We start from the raw sequence: 13,951 nt of genomic DNA on the forward strand, positions 1-13,951 counted from the left end.
GATTAAATGCTGTGGGCTAATTTGCATAATTAGGTTACTTGAGTGACGAATTGAGGATGGATACCCGTTAATTAGGGGTCGATTAAACCTTGTTGAAAGGCTTTAGATGATACTTGATGACCACAAGGTGTGCTATAATGTTAGGGCATGTTGTATCCAGCAACCAATGGTTAATGACGTCCAACACTGGATGGGCTTCGAATGAGAGAGAGAAATTCTTCGCGTGTTTTAGCGCGTTCACGGAAAGCGCCGAGCATTGTGGATGTAATCGTCGTGGCTCCTGGTTTCTGCACTCCTCGCATGGTCATGCACATGTGCCTTTTGAGTTGGGCAGGATTAAAGTTTTGAGCGACAAGAATTCGTAGTCTATCAAGGGTTCGTGAACTTACGTTGCTTCCATGACCACGGCCACTCCATAAGGATGGATGGCTTCTTGAACAGCCAAAGCTATTTGTCTGGTCAAACGTTCTTGAACTTGGAGCCTTCGACTGAATGTCTCTGCTATCCTAGCCAGCTTCGAAATCCCAAGCACCAATTTTTTGGGTATATACCCTATAGAGACCTGAGGCAATATAGCAAAAGCAGTCGTGATAAGCAGGAACGTAACGCTGTTCGGGACTGGCAGAATGTACCTTCCCCGTGAAGGGAACCATATGGTGCTCGCAGAGACTGAACACGTCTATATCCCGCACAATCACCATTTCGTCGTGATCCTCCTCGAAAATAGCATCATTTATTACATCTATTCGGAGACGTGTGTGCTCAGCAGCCCGAGATCGTGGGTGAGATTAGCCAAATGTGCGAACCAGTGAGTTTGTCTTCATAACCCTTCGTCATCCACAGCAGAGCTTGTGCGTATCGTTCCGGAGTCCTGATCAGTCCCTCCCGATCTGGATCTTCGCCGATAGCTTCGAGGAGAATTCTTACAGCACCAGCCAATTTCGCTTCCCTAGCAGCACGTTCTTCTGGCGTGGAGTTGAGCCTACTTATGGTAGATTTGGCTGGAAAAATTTGCGGACGGCGGGAGAGACAATATATTAATAAGAGCTTTTAGTTCGAAACTGGGAATATGATGAGGGAACACTGCCGAGGGAAACTGGTATGAAATGATCAGCTTCTTGTGAACTCCGCGTGCTGATTGGCAAACGAAATTCTGCTGAACGCACGGACAAGTGAGAGGTGAAGAAGGAAAGAATCCTAGTACGTGCCTGGCCAACCTAAGCCATTCTGGTCCACGACGGAGTGCGGTTGAACGTGTATGCTAGATAAGACGGTGGGAAACGAATGAGGTATTTGTGGAGTCGATGCTCCTGAAGCAGGACGGAATCCATACCCCTCGCGGCCGCGCGACTGAGACCGCAATGTGGGAGGTGAAGTTAGGGGGTCGGGTGACGCAGGGGAAGAGGATTGGATGTGGAGGGCATCGGCGATCGGAGCAGACTCGACAATCTCTTGGTCAGCAGCGCCGAAGTCATTCCATAGACAACGTTTACGTCTTCGCTGGGTTCACCATGGTCGCCGGCGTTGATTCCGCGGGTGGCGGGCGCTTGATAGTCCATGGAGCGCGAGTTTTTAAGCGCCGACGGTAAAAAGAGAGAAAAAAAAAAAAAAAAAAGGGAGGAGAAATTTCAAGGTGAATATGTTATGAAAAGGCAGCTCCCGACCAACTCATTTGATTTCTCGGGCACGACACTTCGTTCGTTCCGCAAGTACCCCCAACGCCTCCAGTTCGCGTCTAGACTCTGTTATCAATATGCACCTATGGGCATCTGGGCTTCCGCTGCATGTCATCCGCCACTCGCGCTAGCCGCACGCCTTCGCCCAGCCGTGGCAATGTGATGAAACTAACATTCAACGCCCAAAAACTCACATTCCCCTTTGGATTCATCCTGCCAATTATGGAATAGGAGAACCCTCAAGCGGGCCTTTGGTATGTGTATGTTTACAAGCGGAGTATCAGCGCCTTATAACGCTACTTATGGCTGTCTTTCTCTGTTCGATCGTCACTTTTTCCCCTCCCCGATTTAACCTGTCGCAGCCCTCTCGAGCATGCCTCTGAGGGCTCGTAGCTGTCGGAAACTTTCACCCAATGTTCAAAAGGGCACTGAACTAGCTGAAAGGGTTTCCGACACTTCGTCCTCCACGTCTAAAGCGTCTTCTCCCCCAAAAATACATACAACCCCCCTATAGCACCGTCTTCTGACGCCTTGCATGCATGGAAGCGTTCTCGTCTGGCTTCTACCGCTGACTCGCCACAGAGCACGACCACATTACGTCCTGGTGCTCCACGGCCGTTCAATGTTGCAAACGTTGGCATCGCTTTATTCCTGCTGTGGCGATGTTGGCTAGACGTATTGCGCATCGTCCTGAGCTTGCATCCCATTCGTATGCCTCTTATGATAATTTTGAACATCGTTAGAGGTGCATTACCTGCATACCAAGGCTACGCGCAGGCCGTCATACTGGATCAGGTAAGGTACCCACACATGTTGCTCGCGGGTCCACTGAAGTATTCCCCATCAGATTCAGTGTGCCATCACGTCCGGCAGTATTTGGGGTGGCCGCGAAAATTTGTGGCCAATCATTCGCCTTTTTTTCTCCGAGATTATACGAATGTTCCTTGGGAGACTTCTTGATCATTTTATGTGAGTCTTGGTCCGCGATTATTGTTTTTGCGGCAGTCATTACGTCTATTTTGGTTACCACGACATTTTCGCTTACTTCCCGTTGTCTTCGTACAGTGAATATAATTCGTCACTTGTCCAGCAATCCGTTCGGTTACGCTTTCAGTACCTTCAATTGCAGTCCCGTCTGCGTTTGGATATTCAGGCCCTTGCAGACCCTCTTGTTCAGGATCTCCTTGATGAATCGAACAAATTCGTCAATTCATTTGGAGGTGGAACGAATACTATTCTGACGCCCCTCGGCATGATGGGGTTAGTTGCTGATCTAACACAGTTTTCGACTCAACTGTACATCCTAAGTTCCTTACTATTACGATCACCCTCTGCCGGTCAATTGGTCACCATAGCATGCGTGGTAATCCCGCGTTTCCCCGGTGTATTTTGCCCCATCAAGGACTGGTTCATTTCATCGGAGGACGATTGGCCTGACGAGCAGTTTGAATCCCGCGCCGCATCCATTAAACAGCGCATCTCACAGATGGAAAATATGGCATACAATGTTACATGCAAGGCTGAAGTGATGTTATTTGGTCTTGCAGACTGGATCTTGGAGCAGTGGCTTGTTGCAAAACAGGAGGACATGAAACTTGATCAAATGGTCAATTCACGGGGGGTTTTTGTTTCTTCCCAGTCCAGTCGAACGGTCGCCACCATTCGAATGTTCTTGAAGGAGACTTCTAGTGAAGTTTATGACATCCTTCGGAACGTAAGTTGCTCGAAGTGTGTTCGCGAGTTAACAAGGATGTCTCTCTAATACACTAATTTCAGGTACCTTTCATCATCCAATATTCTGGTTCCTCTATGGGTTCCGCTAATCTCACTCGAACAGCAACCGAACGCCTCTGCAGGTCCCTGAGTTCAATCCAAACCTCAGTCCGTTGGTCTTTTGACTCTTGTTTCGATCTTGGGGCATTCCACTGTGCTATGAAAATGCAGCCCTACCTTAATGCTGCGGAAGAGAATCGGGTATCATATCCACTTTCACACGCACCTGGGTCGAAACGAGGGATGAAACTTGAGCTGAAGTGCGTGGCAGAAGCATGGATTCGGTCCGGTGACCGCATATACTCACTTCATCACTGCATCGGACTTCTTAGAGACCTAACATTTTCATTTCCCGGTCAACATACGCCTACACTACGTGGAGTCAACTTGACCATCAATCCGGGTGAAACCGTCGCCATCGTTGGTCTCAACGGCTCCGGCAAAACGACCCTCATGCATGTTCTCGCGCGTCTGGTAGACTTCTCACATGGTTCATATCGCGTAAATGACGCAGATGTGCGTCGATTCGATGCCTCCGATCTGCACAAGCGCACATCCGTCATTTTCCAGTCTTTTTGCAAATTCGATCGTACCAGCGTTCGTGAGAACGTTGGCATGGGAAACATCGAGAATATCGGCTCAGATCATGCGATATGGGAAGCTTTGAGTGCGGCAGGAGCACTATCCCTTGTGCAGGATATGGAATACGGCATAGAAACGCTCTTAGAAGGCGAAAATAATCGGCCTCGGACGCACATGTACCCGCATTACCGACACTATCAGGATTATCCACCTCCACCGTACGCTATGACGACATTACATGCCTACCTGTCTGCTGACACGGATGAGCCGCCATGCCCACCTAAAAGGAATGGTGTTGCTCAGCTATCAGGTGGTCAGGTAGGTCTACCCACCTTATCGTGCAACACGAGGGCTTACACTAGTCTCGTAGTGGCAACGAATTGCAATTTCTCGTGCATTAATGCGTGCCAACACTTGTGACATGATGCTCATTGACGAAGCAAATTCAGCCCTGGACGTATGTGGCCAACGCCAGCTCTTTCAGGGACTAACCAAGCGACCTGGCCACGGGACCATCATTTTCGTCACACACAGACTTGATGCGCTCCAATGGGCTGATAAGGTCGCGGTCATGGAAAACGGTACCATTACTGCATTCGGTACATCCTCACAAGTAATATCGGACATTCGCAGGGTATTTGAACTCCAGGACGATGATGCCCTAATGTGACCAAGCTGTTCTTTGTGTTACTCCACCATTCTCAAATTCCGCCAACCCCATCCAAAAAAGTTTCTTACTTCGAACATCTTTCGAGATTGTCATCATTGTAATTCTGCTTAGTGTTTTTCGGCCGCAAACGCGTAATACAACTGACAAAGCTTCTCAAAATGCCCAACTAATCATTCCAATTCCTCTTTTCGCGACTCCCTTGACCTTTGTATTCGTGTAGATTATATCTCGAAACATAGCTAACCAAATAAATAAATATCATAGCATGCCGATAGCTCGGTCAACGAATGTCAAAACCCCTTCGGTGAGCATTGCATCAACCTTCGTGGAAGTCCCTGTGGCAGAAGACAAAGGCAATAAATTTGTGTTTCCGAATGCAGCAAGCATGACCCCGTGCTCTTTGATGCCCAAAATCAACGAAGGTACTTGTTGCTAATAGCGAGATGTCAGGAAAGGGAACAATATAACCGGACCGGGAAAAAGCGACTGACCAAAATCGATGCATTCAGAATGAGGCCAAGAAGATTGTTATTCCTCGCAAAGTTAACAGCAGCGCTGATACTGCGGCAGCGAGTATCTATCTCCTCTTCATCAGCAAGTAATACACCAGTGTCATTTCCGGCCGGTCTCGCAACGCCTCCTTTTGACGCAAAGAATACGGCATCTAGGCAAGAGATATTAATGTCAGTTTTGGTATTAACTGTAAGTTCTAGACTTAGGTCCACGGACAATTCGGCTGCTTCCAATTGATAGCAGTACATATGGTAGGCACGAAGGAAGAGAAGACTATTTTCCTTCTAGGAAATGCTCCTGAGTGGGTAGCCAGGGCTGAATACACTGTTCTGAGCACGCTGTCGACAAATTCGTTCGGTTCGTGGTTGCGGCCTAGACTGTACCGTTGCCGAATCACTGGGTTGGGATAGCGGAGTTCTAGGCTTACGCCATACTTCAACGGAAGTGCCTAGAGCAGAAGGGAGCGTCAATTCACATGAAGACTTGGGGACATGGCGGAAATGAAAACCGACCTTGAGCACCTCCGTCAGTGTGCAGAACGACCCAGAAAGACATCGTTGCCATTCAGATGCACTCGACAGCTGCGCAAGTGGCAGCTTCGCATCAGATGTTCTCCCTGCTACCACTACCAGCCGCTGAAATTGATCAGCTGAGAGGTCCGCCACCCCGACATCGACTAGCGGTTCTTTTTGATCGTTCATCACAAATGGGACATTCCACTCAGGGCAGACGACTGGAATGAAATCCCGGGTAACCTGGATTACTAAATGCACAAACTCTCCAGAGAGGGACGATAAAGCGATTTTGTTCCCAGCAGTCGCCGTCACAGCTGGGGAACGGATGGACGGAGAGGAAGGGGAAGGGCCGTGATGGACGGATGAGCTTAAACCAATTGAGCTCAAAGATGCTATTGGCATATCTGCCGATGGCCCGGAAGTAGACTTCCAATAGGTTTCCACAGTACCGCCAACCTCCAATGCGACTTCTTTAAAAGGGGTTACAATGTAAATATCGAATAACAACTTGGGATGAAAAGACATGAGGCAAGGCGATAGAGTGCAACTCCGAGACGCACCTCTCCAATGACGTTTAAACGATGATCTAAGATGGGTATACTTTTCGCGTTCCCCCGCCGGAGGTCGCATAAGCCGCGGGGAGATGCAACGGCTCTGCCAATGATCTTCGAGCCAAATGCGGGATAAAAAGAGAATTCGAGGGTGAGGTCGTCAAGATGTTGGAGTTGGAACGAGAATGCCTCGCTCTCATCTGCTAAAGGAAGCACGATGCTATGTGACGCCGCCAATCCTCCTGACTCAGATGGGCGGGATGTCATCACAACTTTGAGTGAAGGGGTCGCTTTGGCACGAGCTGCCGAGTTTCTCAGTCCAACATCGGTTTGTCGTGCAACATCCGGGACGAGTTTGACAGGAAGTACAGGATCAGTTGGTGATGAGAAGGGATGGCCCAAAACAACCTGAACAAGATACGAATTATCCAAGTAGTTATGTCCGTATATGCGAAAGGGCATGATAGGGGGCGGTAGGAGAAGGGAAGGTATCATGTCTACATCCGGGTCTGTGTCCGAATCTAGTTTGAACTCAGGCCCAATGGATCCCGGCACACTGGATGGGTCGAAAGGCGAAGGCACAAAGCCAGAGGACATGGTGAAGGCAGTGCTCGAGGTCCCGGGAGCAGATTTTGGAATGGGGATCTTGGCAGCGTTGCCTCCATAATTAATGCTGTACAATGTGACCGCATTAATGAGCTTGTTGACACACTCAATATGACCGAACCAGGCAGCGTGATACAGCGCGGTCCTGGAATTCTCGTCCATTGCGAGCGGATTGGCCCCGGCATCTAACAAAATTTGAACACACTTGACATGGCCATTTCGCGCTGCGTGCAGCAATGGGGTCCACTCATTATATTTATCCGGAGTGTCAACGTAGGTTGGTTTTGGACTGGGTACTCTACCCTTGGACGAAGGGTCTAAATGTCGCACTAGTAACCGACAAACATCGGCATGCCCCTCCCGTGCAGCAAGATGGATGGGATATTCTCCATTAGTGTTGGCTATGCTCTGAGCCCCGTGTTGTATCAAGAAATTCGAAATATCGGCATGCCCGTATTGTGCAGCAAGAGAAAGCGGTATCAAGTCGCTGGGACTCTTCAAACTAGTTGGGCCTACAGTGACGCCAGGCTGACTCACGAGGACACGGATGCAATCCAGCCAGCCGTTCACCACGGCATAAATAAGCGGAGAATAGTTATCCATATCAAGCAGATTGGGGGTCGCACCTGCGACCAGAAGCTTCTCAGCCACACTTGAATGCCCTTCAAGACAGGCATAATGCAAGGCAGTCCGGCCGTAGGCATCGGCACTGTCTACATGGGTACCATGTCTTAAGCAGATGTTTGCCAAGCGAAGTTTGCCGGAAATCGAGGCTTCATGCAAGCATGTCCGACCATTGATGTCATCAACGAAGGACAGATCAAAGGGGGCCGAATTGATAATGGCATCTGCAATGTCTGGTCTCGCCAGCATGGCGGCACGCCAAAGTATTCGCATGATATGGGTGCGACCGTTCTGGGCTTGTGAGGGCAGAGAAGATTCAGCCAAAGCAAGCTGCTCCTTCACCGCCTCGTTGTCGTGCCACTGAACAGCCTTTGACAGATTCGCCTCGAAATCACGAAAAACTCTCATTGACGAAGCACCGCTCTCCACGGTAAGTTGTTGAGAGAGGATGGCGTCACTCGGCAAACTAGGCGTTAGAGTAGCATCTTCAAGGCTAGGATCAACCTCAGCATTCACCGGGTCTATGAGACATGCAGCCACGGCATCAGAAAGCTGCACAAGGAGCTATTACGAAGGGTAAGTGGAATTAAAATCTTGAAACTTATTCCCCGTACCTGTCGGTTAAAACATGGCTGAACTTCGACTTGACGGGCTAGATACAACTCTTTGGTTTTTGACTTGGATCTTTTGTCCCACTTTTTGAGGATTTTCCGAAATCCAGTGGCGTTGACGTCAATGAATTTCTGGCACATGAAATACCGGAACTGAGAACCCAGTTCGTGCTGGATTCGTTCAGCAACTCACTTGGAGTTTGCCTAAATCTTTCTCCAGCAAGCGAAAACCCTCTTGAACAGCACGCCACTCAGAACTTTGCATCCCACCCTCATTTCCAGTTGCCCCCTCCTCATCTGAACTCATGAGTTGAAGCGCTAGCCGTCTCTTCGACAGAAGGTTACCAAGGCGTAACTTAAGTTCCGCTTCTTTCTGGAGATAAAACGTGTTGATCTAGCGGGCAGCCCGTGAGGCGTATAAGCCCTTAATTTCAATATTGTTTCGTACCTTTTCGAGTTCGCGCTCCAGCTTGAAGAAGAACATTGCTTTGCTTCGTTGAAATTCAGGGCCACGCTCTTCATCCCTCCCAACAGTGGGGACAGAAACAGGTGCAACGTTGGCATCCCCAGACGAGACGGAGCCTGCAAAGGTAATCTCTGGAGGAGAGGCAATAGATGTATCCTTCTTAGTTGCAGGCGAAGGCGAGGAAAGAACATCCAGGGGACGCAGTACTTCGATAAGTAGCGAGTTTGACTCAGCAAGTGACTTATTGGCTGCTGCTATGATTTTCTTAAGAGCCTTGTAGTCCAAATAATACGGCGACCATCCTGGGATCTGCTGCCTCTGGATCTCTTTGCCAAACTGAAACACAGTATGAGCTAAATGCGCTAAGCAACGAGATTATATTGAGTAAGCACCTTCATCGCAAGAATGCAATAGGTTGCTACCGGCGAGATGCTAGGACCAAAGGGGGTCGATCAAGGCCGTCGTCACTGACAGGGAGAGTCTGATGATCCACGAAAATCCTCCAGCTAAGACTCGATCTGAATCGAGGAACATCGTGCATGTGATCAGAGTCAACTTATTTAAATCCGAACCAAGCACGTTCGTTCATCAAAATCAATTTATATTGGGCTGCGCGCGTTTTGGCAACATCATGGAAGGCAGCAGCAACGCAGGTTATTAAAATAGTCATCTTCCCTCAGCTCTAGCTGACCAGCTGACCCCTCTCAGTTGTCTGGTGTGTTTGATAGGGCTTTTCCCAGCGTTGCTTCTGAGCCATATTGAGACAGTCCAATTTGTTCTGTCAAAATTCCTGAGCGTGTGATAAATCAGCATATAGATTCAGGTTGTCAACTACCTCCCTCTCATGATATCGGTAAGTCATTGTCCGCTCATCACGGGTTTTTCCTACCAATTCTTAGCAACGTCGCAAGACCGTCCATCGAAAAATTTGGCGCCAATATTCACATCCGCCCAGTCCAGAACGAAGACTAGGCCAAACGACGTGCCGCCACCGCCTTCTTCCCCTGCATCATCCGACACTGTTATCCTCAGTCAAGAGTCCCGGCCCGCAAAGAAAATCAAACTCGGTTCCGAATTGAAGATCTCCTCGAGGGTTTCTAGCCTATCTTCTGTGGCTCCATTAGCAGAACGCATGAGGCCTCAGTCTCTGGACGATTTTTTTGGCCACCAGGAGCATGTGGGACCTGGTACGTTGTTGAGAGGCTTGATTGATTCCGGAACTTGTGGAAGTTTGCTCCTGGTACATTTCTATCAACTCTTCCTGATTCAATTAAGCGTGATGCATATTTAATTGCTCCAGTGGGGTCCTCCAGGCTCTGGTAAGGTGCACGTTGAGGATTCCCCTTCTTGAAGATAACCTGCGTGTTGGATGTTCCAGGCAAAACTACCCTTGCCAGAATCATTGCACGGTCTACACATTCCATTATCAAGGAGCTGAGCGCGACGTCTGCCGGGACTGCTGACGTACGAGCCGTTTTTGAGGAAGCAAAAAATGTGTTATCTCTATCTGGGAAACGGACTGTGATGTTCGTTGGTAGGTGGCTGCTTCTGGCTTCTAGTCCCATTACCAATTCAAACTTCCTTTCTCAAGATGAGATACAGCGTTTCAATAAGGCACAACAGGTGACCGTTTTGTTAATCCGCCTAGCCCAAATTATACCTATCCAGATAGGATCTCTTTCTACCCTATGTTGAGAAAGGGTGGGTCCAACTGATAGCGGCGACGACAGAAAATCCGTCATTTAAGGTGTGAGACAGTGGATTGTCTAGGCACTGAGCAGCTTTTAACCATAGCTCACAGGTGGTGGCTGCCCTCCTCAGTCGTTGCCGGTAAGTTCTGATCTCACTCTGTGCAAGTCAATGTGGACGATAATTGTTCCGCCATAGGGTGATTGTTCTGTGGAGAATATTCGATACGGACATGATGAAGATTCTCCTTAACGCTATCAACCGCATGCGTGACAGCATTAAACAAGAGCACGCGACGTTGGCAACCAATACGAAAGTATTAGAATGCATCGTCGGATTATCGATAGGGGATGCAAGAACAGCCCTCAATCTGCTTGAATTAGTTCTCCAGGCTCCTTCAAATGTATCTGTGGAACAAATCCTTAATTCATTGAAAACCACCACATTGTCGAGGCAAATCTACGTTGAATCCTGTTCGCATTCATCACATCTTATCCCTGTACTAGGTATGACCGTACTGGGGATGACCGATATGAAATGATCAGTGCTCTGCACAAAAGCATTCGAGGGAGTGATGGATCAGCTGCGCTATATTGGCTTGCGGTTTGTGATCTTGTGAATGGTGTGGTGGGTTCTTGCATCAGCTGACGCCCCTTCCCCCGCAGAGGATGCTAACAGCAGGCGAAGACCCTCTTTATGTCGCAAGACGGTTGATAGTTGTTGCGAGCGAAGATGTGGGTCTTGCAGATACCCATGCACTGCCCTTGGCCACGGCCACGTACTTTGCATGTCAGAATATTGGTTAGTACCACCCCTAATGGCATGCTGACTCACACACATGCAAGGATGCAGGCTTGCCAGAATGCCGAATCAATCTTGCGCATTGTGTTTCATACTTGGCCGAGGCGAAGAAGTCTATCCGTGCGTATGAAGCATACAACAGAGTTAGTGATATTTTAAATCACCTTCCTGACACATGTCAGCCATGTTGTCTGACTGAATTCTGCCTCTAGGCGGAAGCAGAAGCGAAGCGAACGTCCGCGTTATCAGTGCCCATTGCAGTGCGCAATGCCCCTACCCAATTTATGGAGACTCTTGGTTATGGCGCTGAATATTTGTATAATCCTAATTTCGCACATCCAGTCACTAATAATTATCTACCAGAAGAGGTCAAGCACACCCTTCAGGTAGATGGCCCGTTCTTGAGGACAGCTGAGGACTACACAAAGGAGAGGACCTGGAGTGAGGAACGGCTAAAACGATGGGAGGAAGAAGTTAATAGAGGGGAGAAATGGGAAGGGAGGCCCACTAACTCTAGCCCGCAGTGATTTGCTTGCCATTGCACTAATCTGTTACCGGAGAATTGAACCTGATAGGTTTCTATCGTGCTGGCAATTGCTTTGGATACACGGTCGTGACATCACTAGATAGTATAAGGACATAATGTAGCATATTCAATTGTACATACAGCATTCCCGTGCCCAACCATTTGATGACAATATTATCGCATACCAATGATCATGTCTGTACGCTGGCTCCCGGTTTTTTGGTGATATCCAACAGCCCCTGTTGTTCAAGGAACTCCCAAATTCTCCCAGTCTTATTCACGTCAATCTTAATCAAATCTCGAGCTTCACGCTTCTTCAGGTTCCCATTGCGGCGCATGAACTCTGAGACTAGAGTCTCCTTGATAATGAGGAAAGGCTTCGGCAGAATGCGTAGCTCCGAGCATAGCTCTTGTTCCAGCGGAGTCAAAAGGTGCAGAGACGCGGCATTTGCCAAATTGAGTGGAGCGGCTACTCCAAATTGGTCAAATATAACTGAGAAATAGTGCTTGTCCACTGGTTTTGCACGTACCGGGTCTTCTACCAACCGGTCCAGGTTTCGGTGCCATCCCAATGGATAGATCCATTGATTGATGGCTCCCCATGCGCGCCTCGAACGATTGCAACGAAGAGTCGTGAGCGGGGGGCATAGAAGACAAGCGACCGTTTGCAGCATGGTGAGAACCAGTGTCTCCGGATAGATCTCGGAAAGATGCAGGCCGATTGAACTAGGGAAATGGCTGAGATGCGACCATAAAGGGTTGGATGTAACGATACCGACCCTTGTTGCTTTCTCTTTCGTGTACTTCTCTGCGTCTGCTAAGGTTGTAATACCATGGTTGCGGTATTCCTGCAACTCCAAAATACGGGCCTTGAGAGCGTTCTCCTCTGCGGGTAATCGAGAATTACCGACGTTTATCCAGTGCTCACTGCAACATCGAAAAAGCGGGTACGTACGCATGACACCATTGATGAAATCTTCAAAGTCTGAACCTGTTTGCAACTTTGAGAACGACTTATGCCTTTGAATCAGGTCTCTTTCTTCCTTTGGTCGCTTTTTCTCAGCGGCTTGCCACTGTACATGGAGTGGTTAGCATTGTGAGGATTATCGTAGTGGCGGTGGCTCGCCTTCTTAAAATCGAGCATGCCGCGATCAAATACGAAAGTCCTTGCCTCAGCACGTCTGTCCAATTTCTCAAAATAGATGTCAAGAAGTGCGAGCTTTAATGCTGCGGACTGCGGAGTCTCTTCGGGATCTTGTACCCAAACCGCCTTTTCGTCATCCCGACCTTTCGAATCTTCAGTCGCCTTCCCCTCGGTCATCTTATCCCCTTCTTTTTTCCTCTCCTCTGTGGCAGAGTCTGAAATGCCCGGAGGCGGATCCGGGGCGGGTTGTTGATCGCCCCCATACTGCATAACGAGGCCGAATTCAAGATCCTTCACAAGCTCTTCTGCTTCATTTTCAATCTCAGTTTCGAATTCCAAACGACCCGGCATATAGCCCTGTGTCTCGTGATTGGTAGGACCAGATACAAGTGGAGGTTTTGAATCGCTGGAGCTCTTCGCAATCTCCAACGCGCGCTGTCTCATAGCAGCTATCCGCTCCTTCTTCTTATTGTGGAAAAAGTCGGGGTCGACATCAAAGCTCTTGGTCAAATCCTGGAAACAAAAAATTTGCATCCATCATATGAGGTAAGAATCGACGTCCTTCAGCAGCACATACGGGTAATGGCCATGTTTGACTTTCCACGTACACATCGTGGTAATGCTGTTGTACTTCCTCGGGTGTTCTAGTTCCAATGTGTTCCGCAGCAGCAGCCCAATTTCCCAAGCCATTAATAATGAGTCCCTCAATGAGAAGCAATTCTCTAAACACGACCAAGATTAGAGCTAGCATATGTGCAATGATGGGTCTCACTCGTCCGCTCCCCAGCCCTCTGTAAATATTGGGTATGAGTGCCTCTCCTAAGATACAGTGAAATGAGCACATGATACTGACAGTAACTGAAAAATACATACGATAACCCTGTAATCATGCCATGGCTTGTGCTGCCCAACCTCCTTCCCTGCACAAAAGCATGATGGACAGATATCAACCTCCTCACATCCGGGGGCAGCGCATTTTATACGGATGGCATGTGTAATGTCAGAGCCACAAGAATCGCATTGATACGCAACACCGGGTTCAGAAATCGGCGCAGGAGCCACTGGGTGGGGCCACACAGTTCAGGGAAGCTGCTGCGCTGAATAACCAACTTACCTTGCGTGGTGGAATCCACCGTAGCCTTTCGATGAGTGACCGTCATTACATACGTCAAAGGCCACTACCTCCGGATATGGCTGAACGACG

At 48.7% G+C, this 13,951-nt stretch overlaps 6 protein-coding genes across 6 annotated transcripts; 2 read left to right on the forward strand and 4 right to left on the reverse strand.

Moving 5' to 3' along the window:
• Nucleotides 1–170: 170 nt before the first annotated feature.
• On the reverse strand, nt 171–1,559 carry EI90DRAFT_3143579 (putative FOL2-GTP cyclohydrolase I; the record flags this gene model as incomplete). Its single annotated transcript, XM_039065036.1, has 7 exons — nt 171–318; nt 390–562; nt 633–742; nt 807–1,001; nt 1,218–1,261; nt 1,283–1,451; nt 1,511–1,559. 7 exons carry the CDS (start codon nt 1,557–1,559, stop codon nt 171–173), a joined length of 888 nt encoding a protein of 295 aa, XP_038922665.1.
• Nucleotides 1,560–3,036: 1,477 nt separating this feature from the next.
• Nucleotides 3,037–4,972, forward strand: EI90DRAFT_3031914 (P-loop containing nucleoside triphosphate hydrolase protein; the record flags this gene model as incomplete). Its single annotated transcript, XM_039058351.1, has 4 exons — nt 3,037–3,390; nt 3,453–3,709; nt 3,782–4,349; nt 4,402–4,972. Coding segments are annotated over exons 1-4 (1,348 nt in total), but the record flags the coding sequence as incomplete, so codon positions are not given.
• EI90DRAFT_3031917 (Glycerophosphodiester phosphodiesterase domain-containing protein) lies at nt 4,786–6,190 on the reverse strand (the record flags this gene model as incomplete). The annotated part of the gene is made up of 4 exons (XM_039058352.1): nt 5,727–6,190; nt 5,431–5,662; nt 5,193–5,365; nt 4,786–5,133 (listed from the first exon to the last, which is right to left on the reverse strand). Coding segments are annotated over exons 1-4 (962 nt in total), but the record flags the coding sequence as incomplete, so codon positions are not given.
• A 2,121-nt stretch (nt 6,191–8,311) lies between these two features.
• Nucleotides 8,312–9,115, reverse strand: EI90DRAFT_1297442 (uncharacterized protein). Its single transcript, XM_039051622.1, has 4 exons — nt 8,980–9,115; nt 8,795–8,923; nt 8,570–8,718; nt 8,312–8,515 (listed from the first exon to the last, which is right to left on the reverse strand). The coding sequence occupies exons 1-4, from the start codon at nt 8,983–8,985 to the stop codon at nt 8,440–8,442; spliced, it is 360 nt and encodes a 119-aa protein (XP_038922668.1). The 5' UTR covers nt 8,986–9,115; the 3' UTR covers nt 8,312–8,439.
• Nucleotides 9,116–9,497: 382 nt separating this feature from the next.
• Nucleotides 9,498–11,793, forward strand: EI90DRAFT_3031919 (DNA polymerase III, clamp loader complex, gamma/delta/delta subunit). Its single transcript, XM_039058353.1, has 11 exons — nt 9,498–9,827; nt 9,888–9,906; nt 9,966–10,121; nt 10,179–10,210; nt 10,260–10,334; nt 10,389–10,417; nt 10,475–10,729; nt 10,783–10,879; nt 10,942–11,077; nt 11,129–11,220; nt 11,290–11,793. Exons 1-11 carry the CDS (start codon nt 9,720–9,722, stop codon nt 11,602–11,604), a joined length of 1,314 nt encoding a protein of 437 aa, XP_038922669.1. The 5' UTR covers nt 9,498–9,719; the 3' UTR covers nt 11,605–11,793.
• Nucleotides 11,546–13,907, reverse strand: EI90DRAFT_3150191 (uncharacterized protein; the record flags this gene model as incomplete). The annotated part of the gene is made up of 10 exons (XM_039065641.1): nt 11,546–12,072; nt 12,134–12,329; nt 12,383–12,489; nt 12,559–12,676; nt 12,730–13,260; nt 13,325–13,469; nt 13,520–13,566; nt 13,621–13,667; nt 13,731–13,808; nt 13,862–13,907. 10 exons carry the CDS (start codon nt 13,905–13,907, stop codon nt 11,795–11,797), a joined length of 1,593 nt encoding a protein of 530 aa, XP_038922670.1. The 3' UTR covers nt 11,546–11,794.
• Between the last annotated feature and the right edge of the window lie 44 nt (nt 13,908–13,951).

Source organism: Cantharellus anzutake (assembly GCF_015039405.1).
Source record: "Cantharellus anzutake strain C23 chromosome Unknown EI90scaffold_3, whole genome shotgun sequence".
Taxonomy (NCBI): Eukaryota; Fungi; Basidiomycota; class Agaricomycetes; order Cantharellales; family Hydnaceae; genus Cantharellus; species Cantharellus anzutake.

Coding starts and splice junctions, on each gene's coding strand:
- EI90DRAFT_1297442 (XM_039051622.1), bottom strand. Junction 8,719..8,794: donor CAAACTCGCTACTTATCGAA/GTACTGCGTCCC, acceptor CCTCTCCTCCAG/AGATTACCTTTGCAGGCTCC. Junction 8,516..8,569: donor TGGAGCGCGAACTCGAAAAG/GTACGAAACAAT, acceptor GCTGCCCGCTAG/ATCAACACGTTTTATCTCCA.
- EI90DRAFT_3031919 (XM_039058353.1), top strand. CDS start 9,720: ATGAGGCCTCAGTCTCTGGACGATTTTTTTGGCCACCAGGAGCATGTG. Junction 10,418..10,474: donor GCCCTCCTCAGTCGTTGCCG/GTAAGTTCTGAT, acceptor GTTCCGCCATAG/GGTGATTGTTCTGTGGAGAA. Junction 11,221..11,289: donor CGTATGAAGCATACAACAGA/GTTAGTGATATT, acceptor TTCTGCCTCTAG/GCGGAAGCAGAAGCGAAGCG.